Here is a 24,504-nt window from a genome sequence, read left to right as displayed (position 1 = left end):
ACCATTTCCAGGCACTTCTCTTGATATGGCAATACTGTAGACACAACGCTAGCTTCAAATATTGAATCTCAAATAGAGGAAGAGAGAGAGAGAGAATCTCAGAGTTGCAAGCACAACCTGGAAAGACATTGGAAGATAAAGGAAGATTGTGAGTGGAAATCATAGGTGCTTTAACAAAGAATTATTATAGCATAGCTATATCATATTAGTAATATGTTATTATACTATTGATGTTAATAATATTAATAATAGTATGTTTTATGGGGGGGTGCTGCCATATGTGACACACATAGTATCAATGATTGCTCCACAAATGTTGTTAAAATCACTTAAACCCTTTATAATTAGTTGAGCAGAGTCCCCCAGAGGTCTATATTAAGCCCCTTCCTTCTTTTTTTTCACCCACACACCCAATCTCTTTGCCGAAAATAGCAGATCTACAAGCTCACAACGCACCACGTTGCAGCACATTGTGAGCTTGTAGATCTGTAAAGTACGCCGGATGTTCTAACCCCGGAATAGGGTTCACGAGGTTAATGCAACCCATTGCTACACAACGTAATCCCCAAAGTACTGCATGTGCTTAAAATCGGGTTCAAGATTTCTCTTCTGCCCTCAATCCCCCCGAACCACCCCCCCCTCTCTCTCCCCACTGTCTAAACAAATCATAAAATTCCTTAAAAATGATCTGGTGAGACATTCCTTAAGCATGGGTGCCGTGAAGGGTCATCATTAGCATTGCTACAGTACCACAGTCACGATAATGATGTCGTAAGTCTGAGATCCCTCCTTTAGCATGTCATCGAATGCACACACACACACCCACAACCACACTCGCGCACGCACACGCACGCACACACAGAATATCTTTAATGAGGCAGAAAATGTGTTAAAAATAAGCTTTATGTAATTATTCCCCTAGCATGATAAAAAGCAGATAAGGCATTATAAACTTATGACGTGGATCTGTTTACTGGCCCCTTGAAAGGCTCTGGCGCTCGGAAAGTTGGAAGGAATGCCTGGAAACCGAGCCAGGGGCTGGACAGAGAGGAGAGGAAAAATATGTGTTAAAGGTTATGTATGGAGAAAGAGAGATAAAGGCATAGAGAGAAGTGACGAGAATAAGGGAGAGAGAGAAAGAGAGGGAGAGAGAAATGGGTCAATAGAGGAATGGAGCAAGTGATGGAGGGAGAGGGGGAAATACAGTAGTTTGAGAGAGGAAGGGCGAAGGAGCAAGTGATCAGAGGAGAAGCAGAACGAGAGAGAGAGAGAGAGAGAGAGAGAGAGTACTGTAAATTATTTAGAGAGAAAGAGAGAAACTTGAAGGAACACGACTCCCAATCTCAGCTTGAAGGAATGGGATATACAGTACACTTCATTAAACCACTTAAACTTGACCTTTGGCTCTGTATTTGGTCTGCTCTTTTTTCCACCCTACACTAAATCTCTTCGACGAAAATAGCTGATCTACAAGCTCACAACGCATCGCAGCGCGATGCGTTGTGAGCTTGTAGATCTGCTATTTTTGGCGAATGTTCCCCCAAAATAGTGGATGCTGTGTTCAAGTGGTGAAGAAATAATTAACGCGAACATAGCAATAAACAGTAAGCAATAAAATAAACACTTGTACTAATGTGTGTGTGTGTGTGTGTGTGTGTGTGTATATTCGAGTATCCTGTTTACGTAATCAAGCATAGAAGCACTGTTTCTTGTTTACTCCGACTCGGAAAGTAGTTGTATCCTGAATATGAGTATGTGGGTATAACAGTATTGTATGCCAATATTACCCAGGATGTCGAGGCTTTAAAAACACCCCACCCTGTGCCGGGGCTGTTCTCTCTCACTCAGCGAGCACTTAGTCTCCATAGCAGCAGTAGCATTCTGTTTTTTATTTGTGCACAGGGATGTCCGCCTGTATGACGGTGCACAATAGTCATAAACAGTACATAAACATGTCCTGAATGAGGTCTTACTTGGAATTATGAGCTATTGTCCACTCCAGAATTTTTGGTGTGTGTGTGTGTGTGTGTGTGTGTGTGTGTGTGTAAACAATGTCCTTTTAATCCATTAAGACCGGGAACGCATCTGTGTCATTTTAAGATTTCTTTGGCTATTCTAAAATCTCAAAAAATTGTGCAAATCTTTGAATATATATATGTTTTAAAGCGAACATTTTTAACTCCAATCTTGCTTCTAGGGGGTCCCTGGAACCAAATATTTTGAGAAGGGGGGGGGGTCCGCCGCCAAATACATATCATTTTGGGGGTCTTGACATGAAAAAGTTGGAGCACCACTGATATTAGCAACATACTGTACTGTTAGGATTTAGAAAACATTTTTAGATTATGTATTCGGCCATGGACCCCCCCCCCCATCTCAAAATATGTTGTTCCAGGGACCCCCCAGAAGCAAAGATTTGAGTAACAAATGTTCGCTTTAAAAATACATGTATTCAAAGATTTGCAAAAATAGCAGATCTTCAAGCTCGTAGCGCGGCACTCGGTGCCGCGCTATGAGCTTGTAGATCTGCTATTTTTGAATAGCCAAAGAAATGACACAGATGCGTTCCCGGTCTTAATGGGTTAATGGTACTAGCTGTGCTGTCCACTTGTCTAGGTACAGTGTGTACTGTCTGCTGTGGGACCAAGGGACGGTAGCCTTAAGGGAAGCAGACAGACGGAGAAAGAGAGTAAGAACAGGAGAGAAGGATGCCTGAAGGAGTGCAAACAAAGTAAAATCTGGAGTGTTTCAAAATTAACTCTGAGAATGGACACTTCAGGGGCATCTTTTGAGGTCCCAGGGGATGGAGATAATTGCGTTCACGCTCAAATGAATCGATTTTATGCAAAACGTCTCCATGTCCGAACGATTCATTCGTCCGATTTTCTGACATTCAATGCTTAGTGCATCTCAATCCACGCCCGTTGTTTATGGACACGTGTTTTCGTGTCTGCAACAGGGACGCGGAGGGCATTTTAGAACCGCTGTGCGCGCGTGCATGCGTTCCCGACGTGCGCACGCTCGTTTTTTTGCCGTGTTTGTTACTTTTTTGGGGGGTTTTGTTACTTTAAATTTGGTTAACAAAAAATTTACTCCATGAAGTGTAGATGTCGGAGGTTTTTTCTTTTTTCTTCATACCAAAAGTTGGGGGGATAACCCCCCCCCCCCTCCCCAATGGAACTGAGTATGTTCAAACCCCCCCGCCACCCCCACCCCCCTCCTGCGTCCCTGGTCTGCAACTATATAATTTATTAACCGCTTTCACTCTGGCGCCCCTATTTTGGAATAGGTGAAACATTTTTAGGGCTTAACCTTTTTTTTCCCCACCCTCACTACTTTTGTTTCCTGATATGACACCTCTGGGATCCTTATGCTTCAAACCTTTACACGCTGGGAGTTAAATTAACGGTCTGGATGTTTGTCGTGTGTGCGAAGGAGGGAGAGGTACTCTCTCTACGTTTTTAGAGGGTCAAACTAGCATTAGATTTAGCTGAGCGAAGCTTTGTGAGGTAACATGGCTGAGGGTGTGGTGGTGAATGTAGCACTGCCCTGTGAGATCAGAACGCGCTGATAAACACGCCGATCCTCTCCCCCTACTGTAGCACTGGAAGTTAAGATGGCTTACGTGACTACTGAGTGGTATAAATGGTGCAATCATATAGCGCTTTTATCCAAAGCTTTACATTGATTGTGCATTACATTCACCCACATACCGATGGCGGAGGAAACCATGCAAGGCACCAACCTGCTCATCGGGAGCTATTAGGGGTTCAGCGGGTTCTTGCTCAAGGACACTTATTGTTTGTATTGTTATTATTATCAGGAGAGACAATACATGTATGCATAATAGTGCATCATATTCAGCATACAGTCTTTCTATACAGTATTTCACATTGTCTCCCTAGTGAGACAGCGGCAACAAAAGAAGAATAAGAAAAGTAAAGCAAAACAAAAAACAGACAAAAAAGACCAAAAGAGAAAAGAAAAATAAAGGGGAAAAAGGGGGAGGGGGGGGTAAGGGGGAATCAGAAGTAATCAAAGAGAAATATATAAACATGAATAGAACAGAAGAATGTACAATATATTTCCTCACACATACAGTGTATCACAATATATATATATATATATCCACACACATACCGCACATTCAGCCTATCAAATTACAGACATAATACAAATCTCTTTATAAAATGATATATCGTGTCATAACCCCATGCGTGCAAAAGGCGTCCACTTTTTTGTAAATTGCTCACTTTGTAGCCTCACCAAATAAGTGATTCTTTCCATATCTCTAATTTCTTCTACTTTATTCAACCATTGTTCGGGGGTCGGAGGAAGCAGTCCCAACCAGTTAATTGTGATGCATTTTTGGGCTCGAATGCACTTTTATAAAGTAAATTCTGCTGCTTTTTAAGTTATGAGATGCATTTCTATTGTATGTCGTTGCTGTCGGGCAGAAACCTCTTATCAACCTATTTGAAGTTGTTGTGTTTTTTTTTTCATAAATTAACACAAAAGCATCAAAAGTAGCAGATCTACAAGCTCGAAACGCGGCGCGAAGCGGCGCGTTTTGAGCTTGTAGATCTGCTACTTTTGAGACATTTGAATTTGAATCCTGGAAATGTTAAATGTAGGACATATGAGGTTTCCACCCAACAGAGACGATATTATAAAGGGACGCAGTATAACAGCATCAAAAAGGCAGCACACAATCTTTCGATTATATGATCACGGGGTCACGCTGGGTGCTAACAGGATAGCGCGCCAACCGCGTACAGTAATTGCAACGGGGCCTGGAGGATTCTGACTGTAAACCAAGCGGTGTTGCATGTCTTTCCCGCTCTCTGGCACTCATCTTACACTTTTCCTCTCTAAATAGAGCAAAAAAAAAGCTGCCTCAAATATCATCTACAAAAATAAGACGCGGCCTTGGCGTTGTGTAAACAGACATCTTGAACAGACGTTTTCTATAGACCAGCGAGCTAACTGCTGCAGCCGTGTGCCCCTGAGCACGTCTCAGACACACGTCTCAGACACGCACGCACGCACGCACGCACGCACGCACGCACGCACGCACGCACGCACGCACGCACACACACACACACACACACACACACACACACACACACACACACACACACACACACACACACAGCTCAGTCATGGTGTAACTTATCTAGTATACCACAGCAAGGCATAGCATCTAATATGGGACTTATTGTAATGCAGTTATGATTGATTGATTGATTGAGAAAGTACCTATAGTTATACAATAAATATGATTTCTTCTCTGATTTCTTCTCCTAATGGCAGTGGTGTAAAGTAACTAAGCACATTTACTACATTTTTAGGTATTTTTTACTTTACTGGAATATTTCCAATTTTCAATACTTTTACTTCTACTCCGCTACATCTCAGAGGCAAATATTATACTTTTACTCCCCTACAATTATTTGAAAACTTTAGTTACTAGTTACTTTGTAGATTTTCATTATTTTTACAAAACATACAATTACCCACTTCAGCCCTATATATTTTGGTCATTTGAAAATTGCAAGCTCACAATGCGTCGCATCTGTGAGCTTGTAGATCTGCTATTTTCAAAAGATCCTCATACATTTTATACATTTGAAAACTTGCATAATGAGTACCTTTGCACTTTAAGTATATTTTATACTTGTAACAGAGTATTTCTACAATGTAGTATTGATTCTTTTACTTGAGTAAAAAAATAAAAGAGTACTTTTTCACCACTGCCTAATGGCAGTCTATTATGGTCACTTTAGTGACCAGTGCACTGGGTTTGGGGGAGTGAGTGGACGTGTATAATAGACCGTGACTATTTATGATGACATCACTCGAGATGTTAACAGGGGACAATGCCTTTATTATGCAAACCACACAGTCTGCCAGGCTGCTGACCATACTGAACTGGCAACCCAAGGCAGATGTTGATGGTTATGATACTTACCCAATGGTAAGCCTATGATTACCAAGTGTACTTTGTGGTTGTAGGATGGAACATCCTGGTCATCATAAACTTGTTAAGTACGGTATATTTTTAACACCAGGGGAGCCAACAAGTTAGTTTAGTCTATGCTTTCTATGTTCTACCCATGCCATCTAATCCGTAGTTCTCACCCTGTGGGCAGCGAGGGTATTGCAAGTGGGCCCCCAAATAATTGACAAAACACCACGATTTTAATGATGATATAACAGTAATACTAGAAAGTGATACCAATAAATAAGAACTTAAAGTATACTACGTTTAGTTCCACTGAGCCAAGGCGGAACACAATTGATTTATTGATCATTAAAATAAACATGCTCTGAAAATGCACGCGGTGCAACCATCTGACCACTTAACTTAAAGTGATGGGTGGGCCGCGGATGCTTTCAAGATTTTCAAGTGGGCCCTTATCCAGAAAAGACAGTGAAACTGGTGCTGATGTTGAAATATTTACCAGGTGGCGCTTCTTCCATCTCATGAATGAGCGGACATTTAAACTAAAAGGCCGATAAGCTCTACTACCACAAGCTAAAATTAGATTACAAAATAAATTCACATTGATGAATAATGAAAGGAGCAAAGAAATATTTTACAAATTTGTCTCAAAGTAGGACACACTGGATGTTATGCTCGTTATGGTTTATTAGTTACTGGTTGGTTACTAATTATTATGCTGTGATGTATGTCTCATCCAGTTCAGTCGGAGGCCATCTGTCAGCATGTCCGTTCAGTTTTATGATATTGACTGACGCACACAGGCTTGGCTGGTGGAAGAACTCTTGAGTGTGTGTGTGTGTGTGTGTGTGTGTGTGTGTGTGTGTGTGTGTGTGTGTGTGTGTGTGTGTGTGTGTGTGTGTGTGTGTGTGTGTGTGTGTGTGCGTGTGCGTGCGTGCGTGCAAGCGTGCGTGTGTGTGTGTGTGTGTGTGTGTGTGTGTGTGTCCATGATGATGAGCTACATTTTCCATGTTCAGATAACCCATCAGTGTAACTCTCTCTCTCTCTCTCTCTCTCTCTCTCTCTCTCTCATGTGCATGCATATGCACACGCACACGCACACGCACGCACACACACACACACACACACACACACACACACACACACACACACACACACCACATATGCGCTGACAGATCTTTCACAGCAGATCATAACACAAAGAAAATACAACTCTGTTCTACTCCCAACATTCCTAATGTCAGTTAACCACATGAACCCCTAGCGTCTTTATTCTGGGCATAACGGGCCAACATTTGGATAACACAGCTGACCTATTAAGCTCCCGACCTGTCGCATTGCAGCACAGTACTCAAAACGTATATCTCATAAGATTCAAGATATAACATGCTATGGCTGTGTCAACCAAGGCCGCTTGGAATTTCCCCTCAGTGTTCCCTGGATGAACATGTACACACTCTAGCTGAGGTGTCAATAAATGAAAGTATTGTGTTAGCCTAGAGAGACTACTAGTATCGTAAGGTCGGATACAGTGTATAGTCTCTTAAGTACTTAATGGATCCCCTAGACCAGTGGTTTTTCATGCCAGGGACCCCTAAATTGATATACATTTGGCCGCGGACCCCCAACTGAAAATGCTTTGTGCCAGGGACCCCCAGAAGCAAAGATTTGAGTTAAAAATGTTCGCTTTAAAATATATATATATTCAGAGATATGCACAAATTTTCACGATTTTTGAATAGCCAAAGCTAAGTGGTTAAAATGATTGTGACGCTATGTTAACTAACCCCCTTGTACCCCCCCAAGGACCACTGGTGGTGCCCGGACCACTGATTGAAAACCACTGCCCTAGACTGTGCTTATAATGGCGGTACAGCACTGTATACCCACCAAATATTCTCGACTCACTATGAACCAGATAAACACCCAAAACACTACGCAGAACACACACAATCACAGTACACAAGGCTGCCCCCTCACCTTTTGTAACACGTCCTCAAGCTTTCTAGCACCCCACCACTTAACATACTGATTAAATATAGCCTAACACCCCTCATGAAAAACTGCTACTGAATTTCTACACAAAAGCTACTTGTGTAGTAGTGGCTGTATAGTCACCTGTAGCAATTGTGTAGTAAATCTGTAATTTATTCACTATTCACAATACATCAGTAGAGTTTCTTAGTGAAACAGTAGTGTTCCCAGTAGTAATCAAGCCGAGTAGTGAAAAAGCTGTTAGAACATTACTGCTTTACTACAAGGGCATTTAAATAGAGATTGTGTAGAGATTTTACTACTGGCTTGTGTAGTGAATATGCAGTAACTACTATACAGAATCACTACAAATATTTAAAAAAGTGATCAAGTAGAGTTTTTACTACCTGCTAGTGTAGTGCATGTGTAGTAACAACACTACAGAATCCACTACAGTAGCCGAGTAGTGAAAAAGCTGTTAAAACATTACTGCTTTACTACAAGGGCATTCAAATAGTGATTATGTAGAGTTTTTACTACTAGGTTGTGTAGTGAATGTGTAGTAAAAACACTATATAATACTCTACAGAAGCTGAGTAGTGAAAAAGCTGTTAAACATTACTGCTTTACTACAAGGGCATTCAAATAGTGATTATGTAGAGTTTTTACTACTTGATTGTGTAGTGAAGATATAGTAAAAACACGACAATCCTCTACAGAAGTCGAGTAGTGAAAAAGCTATTAAAACATTACTGCTTTACTACGAAGCCATGTAATTGATCAAGTAGAGTTCTTACTCTACTTGATCTGGTCTTTGCTGGTCAAATGGGTGGACTGCCCAGCAAAGACCAGCTTACCAGCTAGACTTAGCTGGTCAGATGGCTGGACACTGGACAGACCAGCAAAGACCAGCTCAGCAGCTGGTCAGGTTTGGTTAGATCAGTGGTTCTCAACATGTGGATCGGGCCTCCCAGGGGGGTCCCCACATGATTTGGGGGTGGTCCATCAAAAGTAACAAACTATAATATAAAAATGGTCAAACATTGGCCAAATTGTCTAACAATAATAATAATATAAGAAAACATTTTGAAAATAGCATCTACGCTCACAACACCTTCCTTGCGAGGCGTTGTGAGCTTGAAGATCTGCTATTTTCACAATAGAGTCAAACTAAACGTAAATGCATCAACTCCTACATTCCAAGTGCTTATCAGGGTGGGGGGTCCCCAGCTCAATTATGATTATTTTGGGACGTCGCGGCCTGAAAGGGTTGAGAACCACAGGGTTAGATCACTGTTTCCCAAACATGGGTCATGGACACATCACAAAGAAAGATCCCTTTGTTTGTTTCTTACAAAAATATATTACTATATTATTTCAAAACATTTCCCACCCAAAAATCGAAAATCTTCATCAATAAAAAAAAAAAAAAATACAAAATCTAAGAATCATACATCATACCTGCCATTAGACTGTGAAGTTTTTCTTCTGTTACAATACCCCCCCCCCCCCCCCCCCGTATATACAGTATACAGTAGGCCTATACAGTATATTTTATTTTATTTTATTTTATTTTATTTTATTTTATTTTATTTTATTTTACATTTCTTGTCCTTTTCTTGTGATGTGACATAGATAATATATTTATTTTATCGCAATTGGCAAATAATATGCTATAGTTTGATTCTAAATAACACTTTTTATTGCTATGGTTACCAAAATGAACAGATCTACAGATCTACATCTTGTCGCAATTCGATGCGTTGTGAGCTTGTACATCTATTCTTTTTTTTTTTTTTTTTACAGAGAAGTGCATTATGGGCCCTGAGCAGTGTTGCCATATCTGCTTATTATAAGCGACTTTGGGCTTGTTTTTCTGTAAAGTTGCTTCAATTGCTTGTAAATATTAGTGAAAGATTTCACTTCTTTTTGATAGTAGAAATAGCAGATCTACAAGCTCACAAAATGCATTGCAAATGCGACGCACTGTGAGCTTGTAGATCGGCTATTTTCAAATCTGCAAATGTCGCTTCTTTTGGGCTTAATTGTTTTCACAGACCTGGCTGCTTATTTCTCTCACAAAATCTGGCAACAATGTCTCAGCATGCTCGCGACTGCGCGGGGAGAATGAATGTTGTCTCGAGCCTGCAGCACTTCAATAGAAAGTTAGATAAATTGCGTTGCTTTGGATTCATCAAAAATAATTATAAACCGGCTTCAGAGAAGATAAAAGGATGAAGAAGAAGCGGCGGACATTTTAGGTGAGTGTTGACACACAGAAATACTGTTTGTGTAGGCTTTTTAGCCTACTATTACTGTATTGATAATAAGTGCGTAGGCTGATGTTTTTGAAGTCAATGACCCAACTCTACACATTGTTTAGTTATTTAAATTGTCTTGATAACGGGATTATGACTAATTTATTAATTTAAAGAGAACTCTCAGCTGAGAAGCAGTATGCTGCTCTTTGACAGTAAGTTCAAGTTATTTTAGCAATGCAGATTTTCAACAATAGTTCAACTCTTGAGAGCGTAAAATGAAACGTATCATTTTAGCATCTTAAGAGTTAAAAGGTATATAAGGGTCCATTAGTTTACCATAACCTTTCATTCACGGTACCCCTGAATTACACTGTTACATTTTTAGGATCTTGTATCATTTTACACTACGTAAATATCCCCATCTTTCCACAGCATGAAATGTCCATCAGTTTGCATCAGTACTGACTGCAAATAAATGTATACTTGACGTTCAACCACTTGAACCTTAGCATCCCTATTCTGGGGGAACATTCCCCAAAAAAGCCGATTTACAAGCTCACAATGTGACGCGTTGTGAGCTTGTAGATCTCGTGATCTGGTGTAGATGTCATCAGGTATTTTACTGAGCATTTAGGATCTAAGGTTAAACTTACAGAAGTGATATATATTGTTGAATTCCAAATATTCAGAAATGATTCTGATTTAAATTACATGATTTGTTTTTGTACATCTTTACAGATCTCCCAGAACCTCTGAGCCGAGTTGAAGCTCTCTCGGGGGCTTTAGACACAGGGGTCACCCTGAGGCCCTGTCAAAATCAAGCTGCACAAAAAGAGGTAGTTGTTACACAATATTATATTTACTTATTTATTTCAAGAACCCCCAATTTGATAGAAAATGTCCTAATCTACGTGGTCTAAAGCCAGTATTAATTTGACTGTTTTTGCCACGTGCCACTTCTCAGCTATCCAGCTCTAACCTTAGACATTTGTCAGTGTTGTCGATAACTACTATAACTTCTACCACTTTTTTTGGTCACATGATTGGATACTGGATTCTGATTGACTTAAAAAAAAAGGTTGTGGGCTAACAACCCTCTGTTTTTTTCCCCGCCCACTTTTGTGTTGCAAGGAGACATTCTGATTGGCTTATAGCAGTCACATGGGCAAGCCTACCCTACCATGCTGAGTGTATTCTGAAACAATTAAGGATTGTAACTCAATAGCCTTGCATGTTTTCTTTCATTTATATGGTCGAAGTGGTAGAAAAGCAATTTACCACTCGAGGGTCGTGTGTTATGGTCTGATAAAGCCACTGTTTCTGGGTTGTTTTGCACTCGCATAACCCACTCTCTCTCGTGGTGAATAGCTTACTACTACTAGTAATATTCAATAATTTCTGAAGTTATTCTGTACACTGTTCTGTTTCTTTTTCAGACTGACATTGGAGGAGGGGTTCTTGTGCCAGAGCACTCCCTCCGGTACATCGACCACTCCAAGCACTCAGCCTTAACAAACGGTCTCCTGACCCTCCTGTTCAGCAGAACTGAACTAGCACAATGCAGCATCACAGGTAGGGGTGTGCTCAATGGTCTCAATGGTTCATTTATATAGTGCCTTTAATCCAAGGCGCTTTACAAATATTGCATTACATTTACCCATTCACACACGCATCCATACACCAATGGTGGAGGAAACCATGCAAGGCACCAACCTGCTCACTGGGAGCAACCAGGGGTTCAGAGTCTTGCTCAAGGACTCTTCGACACTAACTCTGGGGGAGCCCGGGATTGGTTTAATGCCTTTATTGATACGACAGCATACTGACAGGAAACTGGTAGAGAGAGAGACAAAGGTCGCCCGGATCGGGAGTCGAACCGGCGACATCAGAGACATTTGTGATATGCGCAGTAGGCCAGCGGGAGCCCACAAAATGACCTTTTCTATTGATTATTCATGCCACAGAGAATTGAGTTCAATAATATGTTCTTGTATTTGTCGCATGTCTAAAACAATAATTTGACTTCAATTCTGGATGGGGACTATGTCATTAATACACTTTAGTGGAAATTATCTATTAGCAGCATATATCTCATTCCTATACTGAGTCGGCCTGTGTGTATAATTAGTAATCATAATACAATTAATCATTGTATGCCAATCATAATGATGATCATCCTAAAATAATAGCAAAAGTGATTGTGATAATTATGGTTATCCTGATAATTAGCTGAAAATGGTGATACAATGTTTGTCCATATTGCCCACCCCTAATTACAGGAAAGAAGTGCAACATCCAGAAAGACGTTGCCACCCCGAAGCCCATGCTTGACCCGCGGAAGCTTCAAGCTGTTGTTGGTGAGATTTTAAATTATTGTTTCTTGCTTCATGACCTGAAATGTTAACATTTGACACAACTTTAGGTCGACAGACAAGGGTCTGTCGTGATGTCCCTCCCACCCGGAAGGATATAGAGACACAGGGCGAGAGCACACAGTAGGATGGTTTTAAAAATCTTTGGGATCATAATGACTCTACATTAGAGGCATATCTATTGGGGCTGTCGCATTAATCGCATACCGCAATATTTCTGTTTCAAACCGCAATGGGGAGATATACCACACAAACCACGGCTCACACGAAATGGTCACAAAGCATTACAAAAGCATACACAGCAATGAAGACTAAGTGAACATTAAAATACCGTAAAAACTCATCTCTGCTGTGCTATTTAAAAAGCAACACTGTAAAGCTTATTCATTGTAGGTTATTTATATATAGTAATTCAAGTGTAAAATTGCTGTTAACCACCTGAACTCCATATGGTTCAGCGAAGTCCCTCAGAGCTCTATACTAGTGTATGTTCTGTCTTATATTATTGTGGGGAAAGCTTTTGGCTGAAAATAGCCGCTTGGCAAGCTTACAGCGCTTGTACAAGCTTACAACGCTTTAAACACATTTGCCTTCCCCACAAAAAGGATGAGGTTAAAAAAGGGTGGGGTGGGCCATTGCAATTTTTGTCGCATACCGTACTTCTGAGACACTTAATCACACCACGGTTAAATTGTGTCATCGGGACAGCCCTAATATCTATGTCTTATGGATCATACCCTCGGAGCCCAAACAATCCTAACCTGACAAAGGTGGGTGTGTTCCAGCGGTTGTTATCTCTCCCATTGGTCATTGAATGGCACTACTGGGCGATGATGGTTCAGCATTGCTCTAGTCTGTTACCCAGAATTCAATTTTAATCATTAATCTGTTTTCTCTCCCTCATACAGCCTACGTGATGGAGAAATGCGGCGTTCCCAAAAAGAAAGTTCTTAAGGTGGTGACAGCAAAGCTTAACTACGAGGACAAGGTAGGGAAGCCAAAACGTCCCAAGAAGACCGGTGGGCCAAAAAAGAAGACATCACAGAAGACTGACCCTTCACCTCCAAATATACGTAATGAAGTCTAGACCTTAGCTGGAAAAAAAAAAAAGATAATCAGATCTGGGCCACATCCAGATTGGAATCCAAACGGTATTAACATCACGTGACCATTAAAACCAATCGGATTCCAATCTGGATGTGGCCCATGATCTGATTCAGACTGAGCTTGGCTGCCACTGTAAATGGGGTCCCCGTTTTATTTTATTTTATATATGTATATGTATTGTTTTTATTTATATTGTTGTTCAAGGGCATGCATCTTGTGTTTTTTTTTAATGTATTTTTGAGAAGCGGTCTTGCAACAGCTTCGGCAGTACAAATAAGGTTGAAAACTTTGGAAATCAGTTTTTTACCCGTGATGGGATTTGTCCACTCAAAACCATCTTTAGCCAGTTTAGTACATTCAGCAATGTATGGAGCTAAGAAAGTTTCCATTTTTGGCTTACTCGGTCCAAACCAAAGGGCTGTCACCATTATATGTTGTTTCCGCAGTTTGGGCGGCAGCTCAATTAGTTGTGTTTGTAAAGGCCAAATAGAGTATTTGGACGAACGAAAAACTGGGACACCATCACAAGTCCAAATGACAGACAAAGAATCGTTATCAAGTTTCCCCTCAGAACAATTCTGTGTGTTAATTGTATTGATATTGTTTTTATTTATATTGTTGTTGTTCAAGGGCATGCCTTAGGCCCCATTTACACCGGTAATCAGATCTTGGCCACATCCAGATTGGAATCCGAACGGTATTAACATCACGTGACCATTAAAACCAATCGGATTCCAATCTGGATGTGGCCCAGATCTGAGTCAGACTGAATTTGGCCGCCACTGTAAATGGGGTCGCTGTCCTAGTGAAAGTGAGTGCCTGTCTGTGCTCAGGTTGAGTCAGACCTATTATTCACTCCAAACCTGATAAGAAATTAATGCACACTGGCTACAGTGCACCTTTTATTCCTCTTTTGTTAAACATACAGCCTGGATAATCTGATCAGATCTGGACCACATCCAGATTGGAATCCGAACGGTATTAACATCACGTGACCATTAAAACCAATCGGATTCCAATCTGGATGTGGCCCAGATCTGATTCAAACTGAACTTGGCTGCCACTGTAAATGGAGTCCAACTACAGCAATGAATGTACTGCCAGACAGATAATATATTTTGTATTGATATTTGTATTGTTATTGTTGTTATTGTTATATAAATGTTATATAATTGTTATAATTGATTGATTTCATGTCCCCTCGAATAACTGAACCTGAGCATGATTCTGAATTGATAAATGGTAATGTAACCAGTTTCATCATCAGAAATTGCTGATATGCAGTGGTCAAGTAATGAGTAGATGTTGTCATTAATAGTAAGGCAGAAGTAATTGAATGACAATTGTGTAGAGCTTTAAAAGTGACCCAAAAGGGTTTAAGTAGTAACAAAAAGTAATTTGTTAGTGATCAGTAGTGATAAAACACTACATGAACACTACACACAAGGATGGAGTGACTCAATAGGGATTGTGAAGAGATACAGCGGTAAATGTGTAAGCATTCTGTAGACTTTCAGAAGTAATTCAAAAGGGTTTGTTTAATAGTAAGACAGAAGTAATTGAATGATAATTCTGTAATGTTTTAAAAGGGATTCAAAAGGGTTTGTGTAGAAACAAAGTAATTCATTAGTGATCAGTAGTGATAGAACACTACATAACACTACACACAAAGATGGAGTGATTCAGTAGGGATTTTGAAGAGAAACAGGGGTAAATGTGTAAGCATTCTATAGAGTTTTAGAAGTAATTCAAAAGGGCTTGTTTAATAGTAAGACAGAAGTAATTGAATGATAATTCTGTAATGTTTTAAAAGTGATTCAAAAGGGTTTGTGTAGAAACAAAAAGTAATTCATTAGTGATCAGTAGTGATAGAACACTACATAACACTACACACAAAGATGGAGTGATTCAGTAGGGATTGTGAAGAGAAACAGGGGTAAATGTGTAAGCATTCTATAGAGTTTTAGAAGTAATTCAAAAGGGCTTGTTTAATAGTAAGACAGAAGTAATTGAATGATGATTCTGTAATGTTTTAAAAGTGATTCAAAAGGGTTTGTGTAGAAACAAAAAGTAGTTCATTAGTGATCAGTAGTGATAGAACACTACATAACACTACACACAAACATGGAGTGATTCAGTAGGGATTGTTAAGAGAAACAGCGGTAAATGTGTAAGCATTCTGTAGAATTTCAGAGGTAATTCAAAAGGGTTTGTTTAATAGTAAGACAGTAGTAACTGAATGATAATTGTGTAATGTTTAAAAAGTGAATCAAAAGGGTTTGTGTAGGAACACAAAGTAATTCATTAGTGATCAGTAGTGATAAAACACTACATGAATATTTTCCATAGGGATTGTGTAGAGCTGCAGCAGTAGATCTGTAAGCATTGTGTAGTAATTCAACAATGAATGTGTAGTGATTGTATAGTTCTTTCCAAAAAGCCTATAGTGAGGCTGAAGTAATTAAGTAGCAGCCAGGCAGTGATTTGAATAGTAATTATGTAGTAATTATCAGTAGTGATTAAGTACTGAAACGGGACATTTCTCCATATTTTACTATTGAAATCACTACATAAATCACTACTAATCGCAATAGCAATTGAGTAATGAAATGGTAGTTTTTGTGTAGACATTTTGTAGTAGTTATGAGTAGTGATTCAATAGTGTTTTTTCACGAGGGACATCAGGAGTGCTGATTGGAAGTGAAGCATCGGTGAGTTATCTCTGCACTCCAGCCTGCTATGGCCTTGTGCTTAGAAACTCTTGTCTCAAAACACTTCACAGGTCACAAAGGTTAATAACAGAAGTAGCCAATCTGTTCCTTAGTAGCCAGACGTGTCCCATTGAACAAAGACATTGAGCCCTCCTAGTTGAGCTCTAATTATTGCAAAAGGCCAGTTCAGGGCTGAGACTTGCAGAGAAGGGCGTCAGTGCCGTGAACAACCTCCGTCATATAATCCTTTGAAGCTGGAAGGTGTTGTCTGAGCGCTTATTATCTAATATACGTCAAAGCCAAAGAGGATGGAAGGCCACGTTGTTTAATCCATTCAATCCGGGAACACGTACTGTCATTTTAGATTTGTAGCTATCACCATTGTTTTATACTTTGGGATATTTTTTGGGGGGGATGAAAATTTGTGCAAATCTTTGAATGTATATATTTTTAAGCAAATTTTTTACTCGGTTCTACAAATGTCTTCTAAATCCTAACAGTTTTTCTTAAAAAACCTATGTTGCTATAATCTCAGTGGTTCTCAAGGACCCCCAAAGCACCCCCAAAATGATATGTATTTGTCCGTGGTTAAAATATTTTGTTCCAGGTACCCCCAGAAGAAAAGATTTGAGTTAAAAAAGTATATTTGCACACATTTTCATGATTTTTCAACAGTACAGTGCCGCGCTATGAGCTTGTATAGCTGCTATTTTTGAAGTGACACGGGTGCGTTCCCGCCGGTCTTAATGGGTTAAGCCAATCAAAAGTACACCGCACGCAGTCTACAAGAAGAAAAACAAATAGTGGTTATTAGCCAGTGAGTTGTTGTGGAAGTGGCTATCTGTGGTGTTTGCGTCTATATTATTCTGCCTGTCTTAGCTGTCCTGTTGCCCTGCCTGTCTTTCTGTCCGTTGTTTTTTGTTATGGCAGCATGCTGATATCCTTAAAAGCTGAATAGCCGAGGCGTTAAAAACCCTCTCGCTTACGTAGAGGCAAAAGTCGTTGATAAAGAAACTCTCCCCCCACTCCCCCCACAACTGCCCCCAAATGAGTCGGCATTTGGGTTGGCTTTATGTCTTTCCCACCTCTGTGTGGGCACCACAGATACCTTACGTAACCATCTCTAAACACATCTCTGAGTGTATCTACATGTGCTTTTGATGCGGTCCATATTGCTGGCTCCATTAGTCAAGCCATTAGTCAGCCACCAGCGCGGTGAAGTTCTTCTTTCATCGACAAAACAAAACCTTGGGAGAAAGGCGGCTCTGAAAAGTCCCATTGAGACACGCCAGTGTCGAATATATGGCATTGAAAAGCAGACTGCCGCCTCCTACCCTCCTTATTTTCTACTTTAGTCTAATGGCCGACACATTTTATCTGGCAATTTAAAAGCGTGTTTAGGAAATGACTCCTGGATTACCTCAACGGAGTCATTAGAGTTTTCAAACAATTGATAAAAAAAATGTTTTAAGATGGCAGCTTACTGTTAAAATGTTCCAAAAACTGCCTTTACATTCAGTAGTAAAGCTCAACACACACGCATGTATGCACGCATGCACACACGTGCACACGCACACGCACACACCGGTCTCTCGTACACACAGAGTTCCGTCAGGTATCAAGCTGTCATGTTTGTGTTCTTCGGCTTCAGCTACAGTCACATGGCATCATTAACCCTTAAGACCTGGAACTGTGTCATTTTTAGATTTGAGCTAAAAAAGCATTATTTTACGCTTTGGGCTATTCAAAAATAGCAGATATACAAGCTCATAGCGCGGCACCGAGTGCCGCGCTATGAGCTTGTAGATCTGCTATTTTTTTTAAATCGTGAAAATGTGTGCAAATCTTTGAATATATATATTTTTAAAGCGAACATTTTTAACTCAAATCTTTGCTCCTGGGGGTCCCTGGAACAACATATTTTGATGGGGGTCCGCGGCCAAATACATATCATTTTGGGGGTCCTTGACATGAAAAAGATTGAGCACCACTGATATAGAAACATACGTTTTTCAGAATACTGTTGAGATTTAGGAGACGTGTAGAATCGGCTTCAGGTCTCAATGGTTAACTGCCTCCCCTCCCCTCTCATACTCTGTGTGTGTGTGCGTGTGTGTGCGTGCGTGTACGTCTGTGTGTGTGTTTGTTGGCGAAGGTCTGCACTCCGAGTGCCATCGTTCTTAGTTTTCTATTCTTTTTGTCCACACTCTGACGATGATGGATTACGACAACGTAATCAAACATGAAAGGAACTGGCTGGCGGTGTCCTTGAAAGCCAATAGGCTTCATCGGTCCAGCTTTTTGAATGTATTTGCTTGAACCGTTCTCGTAGACAGATTTCATATCGTCATTCAGACACAGGCATCATAATCATAATCAGTATTTATTAGTCACCAGAGGGATATTCCACTTCACAAATCCGTTCAACAAAAACACATAACACAACATAAAGACAGTACAGAGTCCCCAGAGTACACAAACAGCATATCAACGAGGCAGTTTGTTTAGCGCTGCAATGGCTGAGCGGACAAAACTCCTGCTAGTTCAAAATGTACACAACGCGTCGCGATTGTGAGCTTGTAGATCTGCTACTTTCAAACATTTTAGTACTTTTACTTTTGGTACTTTGGGTATATTTTGATGCCATTACTTTTACTCAAGTACATTTTGAATCCCAGACTTTTACTTGTAACAGAGTATTTATAATAATTTGCCGTATTGATACTTTTACTTAAGTAAAACATTTGAGTACTCAAAGTTCTGTGTCTCCGTCCAGATGGCATGATTGTAAAGTGATGGTTGAGGGAATGAATAATGGTTGAGCGTGTGATGGCTTTATCATGAGAATGTGTGTGTGGGGGACGGCCAATAATCTTGGAGGCAAACAAATCAATCAATCAAATACAAAGCATACAGTATATATATATTAAACATCATCCAGATGTTGAACTGCCTCTGCTCTGTCTGTGTCTCTTCATCCGTGGTGGACAGTAACTATTTACTGGCATAGTGTACTTAAGTACATTTCTTGGGTATCTGCACTTTACTTGAGCATTCATATTTTTGATATTTATGACTCCCCTACATTTCAAAGACAAATATTGCGCTATTTTTAGGAAGGGAAAAATGATCATGAAATAACCACTTAAGCCATATTTCAAATATAGTGAAAATAGTCGATCTACAAGCTCATGACGCTTCTCGAGATTGTAGATCTGATATTTTCAATTGAATAGATTTTTGAACATTTCTGGAAATCTTTGAATTTTGGGGGAAAATGTCAACATTGCAATACAGCACTGCATTGATATTAAAAAGTATTTTTTGAATACTATGTTGTTGTTGTATGTTTTTAACACATCCACCGCCAAGGTCTAATCTCATAATGCACTTACCACTGCCAAGCTTTTATTGTCCTTTTTTGTTTTTTTGATTCCGCCATAGCCCCCGCTAAATCCGTTTAAAATCCGCGTTCATTTGGTTCGACACAAACACGGGATCCGACATTACAAAACACCGAAGACCGCGAGGAAACGGAGGCGGGACAAAAAAACGGAAACAGTGTTCAGGGATTAAAGTTCTCAGTCCTGGGGACTGATTTCAGTCTTGAGGATTCCATGTGCCATGTTTAAAAATCAAAAATCACATATTGGGACATGGTCTGAAAATAATTTTCAGTCTTGGGATTCTTTTTTGCTTTAACCCCTGAGTGTTATTTCGTTTCCGGTTGCCCCCCACCGAAACCGGAAGTGCAAAAAAAATCTGGAATCTGCACCTGTTCGATTTAACATGGGAAAACACCCGCCTCGTAGGACTACGGGTACGGCGGTTAACGGTTGGATTTAACGGCCCGTAGGACTACGGTCTTGGCGGTCAATGTGTTAAAAGCATGACATTTTGAATTATTATGTAAAAGCAGGTACTTCAGTACTTTAACTTAAGACTGAGCAACCTTCACTTAGTAGTTGAGTATATTTGACCAGGAGGATCTATACTTTGAACTTTGTCCAGCACTACTCTTCATCATGTCTCTCTCTCTCTCTCTCTCTCTAGATGCCTGGCCAATTGTCCAGTCCTGTGTGTCTGACAGTGATCTGGTTTCTGTCCTGGTCTCTGTGTCCTGTGTGCCACGCTCATATTTTGACCAATGAAGGTAAGACACACATGCACACACACACACACACAGACACACACACACACACACACACACACACACACACACACACACACACACACACACACACACACACACACACACACACACACACACACACACACACACACACACACACACACACACACACACACAAACCTGTGCAAAGGCATATTCATTATCACTGATTGACTGCATTCGACACATGCTATGTACACAAGACACCAATCATAACGCCCGCTTAGCGCCATAAGCTTGCAAACAACCAGTGGTGGAAAAAGTACTAGTACTCAAGTATTTTATTTAAGTAAAAGTACCAATCCTGCGATGTTGAAATACTCTGTAAAGTAAACGTTCAGAATAAAAAATGTACTTGAGTAATTGTACAAAAGTATTGGTATCAAAATGTACTTAAAGTATCACAAGTAAAAGTACTTGTTATGCAGAATCATCATCAGAATGTCCCGTTTCACAAGTTTTCAAATGTATAAAATTCTTAAAAAATCCTTTGAAAATAGCAGATCTATAAGCTCACATTGCGTCGTATCGCGACGCAATGTGAGCTTATAGATCGGCTATTTTCAAATGGCCGAAATGCATATAGGGCTGAAGTGGTTAGATTGTTGCCTCTGAAATGTCGTGGAGTAGAAGTAAAAGTATTGAAAATCGGGAAATACTCAAGTAAAGTAAAAAATATGTCAAAATTGCACTTAAGTACAGTACTTGAGTAAATGCACTTAGTTACTTTACACCACCGCAAACAACAGTATACATGTGCATACAGTAAACCTCTACCCCCCCCCCCCCACCCCACACACACACACACACACACACACACACACACACACACACACACACACACACACACACACACACACACACACACACACACACACACACACACGCACTCAGAACCACACACACAACCACATAACACAACATTGCTCACTAAACTCACAGACACGTGTTTGTTGAGCAAGCTACCAGCATCAGACCTGTTGAGGATCAGCCATGGATTCCTTTTTGAAGTGTTTCTGGGTGTGATAGATTTATCTTAGCCCTGAGTACTTCTGGAATATGGCCTGGCATCAGGCTATCACTTCTTTAATATCAAAGGAATCGAGTTTAACCACATGAACACAAGTGTCTGTATTCTGGGCGTGTCACAACAGGGGGAACATTTGGCGAAAATTGCCGATCTGGCAAGCTCACTGCGTGACGCAACTCAATGCGTTGTGAGCTTGTAGATCAGCTATTTTTGGTTGTTTGTTGTTTGTTGTAGATTTGGTGTTGTAGAGGATGGGGGCAGACCAAGTACAGACTTGGTCTGCCCCCTGGGGGAGCCCGGTCAATGAAGTATATAGGGTTTAAATGGTTAACACTTTCAGGGTCCATCTTTCTCTCTCTCTCTGTCTCTCCCTGTCTCTGTCTCTGTCTCTGTCTTTGTCTCTCTCTCTCTCTCGCGCTCTCTCGCTCTCTCGCTCTCTCGCTCTCAAAGGTCACATTGGGCTGCCCGGCTTTGACCGTTTGTTTTATGACAAAATAATGCCGGAAAATAGAATTCCTTCTGGACATCCTGGCCGGTAAAAAAAAAGAGGAGAAGAAAGAGAAAAGAGAAAAAAAAAACATGTCAATCTTTCATTATTATCACCGCAAATCTCCATCTGTTCCTCGGCGCTCTGCATCATCAACAACTGACAAAACAATCCATAGGCTGCACTACAGTACATCATCATCAATCACCTGTCAACAGTGCAGCATTGTTCTCTATTCTAATGAGCAACATTCAGCCAACATCAAGGCATTTAACACAACAGTGGAGCTTCAAAAACAGACAGACAATAAAGCAGAACAAGGAATATCCTAATGCATGCCTAAATTCGGACAAAAAGGGGAAAAGAAAAAAAATAATTGCAAAACAAATCAGCCCAAGGAAAGAAATACAAGAGTGCGTGTGTGTGCGTGTGTGTGTGTGTGTGTGTGTGTGTGTGTGTGTGTGTGTGTGTGTGTGTGTGTGACAACAATGTCAAGAGCTCCCTCTGTGTGTGTGTGTGTGTGTGTGTGTGTGTGTGTGTGTGTGTGTGTGTGTGTGTGTGTGTGTGTGTGTGTGTGTGTGTGTGTGTGTGTGTGTGTGTGTGTGTGTGTGTGTGTGTGTGTGTGTGTGTGTGTTAGTTGCTTCTAGCCAGAGGCTGGAGCAGATATGAGTGGAACGCAGCGGGTTTTGGGGAATAATGTTCTGCACTGCCAGTAAAACATGAATACACACATTGAGAGCGGCCAACACAGCACACAGTACTGCATGAAGGCCCCAGGTGCCACATATTCACACATACTGCACACACACACACACACACGCACGCACACGCACACACACACACAAACCTGCATGCATGCATAAATGCAGAAACACACACACACGCACACAGACACAAACATCCATAGGTGCAGGTTAAACACACATGTTGTGCATGCTCTAGCACAGTGTGTCTCAACATGTGGGCCGGGGGGCCCACTGGTGGGCCGTGTGGATGTTGCAAGTGGGCCCCCAACAAATTGCCAATTATCATATTAACGATAATTTAAAATTAAATGTATTTGTATAGGCCAAATACATTTAATTTTGGGGGTCTTGACATGTAAAAGTTTGAGAACCACTGATACAGCAACATAGTTTTTTTCCAAAAAACTGTTAAGGATTTAGAAGGCATTTGTAGAATCGGCCTCAGGTCTTAACAGGTGAAAACAAACAGGGAAAGTATATGTGTGTGTGTGTGTGTGTGTGTGTGTGTGTGTGTGTGTGTGTGTGTGTGTGTGTGTGTGTGTGTGTGTGTGTGTGTGTGTGTGTGTGTGTGTGTGTGTGTGTGTGTGTGTGTGTGTTGCGGATGGTTGTGAAAAGGAGAGTAAATTGAGAAACAAATGCAAGATGGCTGAGATAAAGGGAAGTAAAACGGCGAGTACAGGCAGAGAGAGAGAGTCAGACATTGAGTGAGAGAATAGGGCTGGCGGGGGGTGAAGACGGAGAGAGAGTTATAGGAGTCTGGCATTTGAGAGACAGGCAGGAATTTGCATGCTTACGTGTGAGGGTGAGAGTTAATGTGTGTGTGTGTGTGTGTGTGTGTGTGCGCGCACACTCGTGTGTGGTTGTGTGCCCTTTTTGTTCAGAGGGTTGGCAGACAGGCAGTTAAATTGGTGTTATTCCACTGTAGATCTAAATACCAGCTTTCAGCAGAGATTCCTGAGCCAAACCTACACACAAACCTACACACACATGTGTGTGTGTGTGTGTGTGTGTGTGTGTGTGTGTGCGCGCGTGCGCGTGCACACGCACACGCACACACACACAGACACACACACACACTGTATATATGGGGCAATGGGGCTCGTGAATCACCCTGAACAGTTTTATTTATGAATAATGACTTGCTGTTCATTATCCCCCTTATTACATTACGTAAATGTATCACAAAATATAACTTTACATTTTATTGATTTAAAAGGTATATCATAGTTCTGTTAACCAATTGAACCCCAGCATCCCTATTCTAGGGGAAACATTCACCAAAAATAGCAGATCTACAAGCTCACAGTGAGCTTGTAGATCGACTATTTTTGCCAAAGACATTTGATGTAGACAGAATAAAGCGGCCATGTACAGAGCCAAATCAGGTCCGGTTCGCGCCGAGTTGTGAGCTTGTAGATCTGCTATTTTCACTACTTACTTACTTATTTATTTTATGAAATACTTTATTAAAAAGAAGTGGAATTGTTTTTAATAATATATACATATATATAGGAATATTTACTCGCGACCCATAAATGTTGGTTCGCGACCCAAAGATGGGTCCTGACCCACTGTCTTGGAAACAGTGGTCTAGAGCGTTGAAGTAGTTAAAGAGAAACTAGTCTGTTAGATTATGCAAATGAGGCCCGTCCAGCACTACACGGGACGGCTCACGGAATT

General features: G+C 40.7%; 1 protein-coding gene across 1 annotated transcript in view; it reads left to right on the top strand.

Annotated features, from left to right (window-relative positions):
* Nucleotides 1-24,504, top strand: part of il11ra (interleukin 11 receptor subunit alpha) — a 97,926-nt gene that overhangs the window by 51,816 nt on the left and 21,606 nt on the right. The window contains exon 2 of the mRNA XM_084046899.1: nucleotides 20,444-20,543. Within this exon, the coding sequence (XP_083903025.1) occupies nucleotides 20,444-20,543 (100 nt within the window). The remainder of the gene's footprint in view (nucleotides 1-20,443; nucleotides 20,544-24,504) is intronic.

The sequence above is a fragment of the Gymnoscopelus microlampas genome (assembly GCF_963454915.1).
Source record: "Gymnoscopelus microlampas genome assembly, chromosome: 21".
Taxonomy (NCBI): domain Eukaryota; kingdom Metazoa; phylum Chordata; class Actinopteri; order Myctophiformes; family Myctophidae; genus Gymnoscopelus; species Gymnoscopelus microlampas.
The sequence above is the reverse complement of the archived record's forward strand: the minus strand, read 5'-3'. Positions and strand labels throughout refer to the sequence as shown.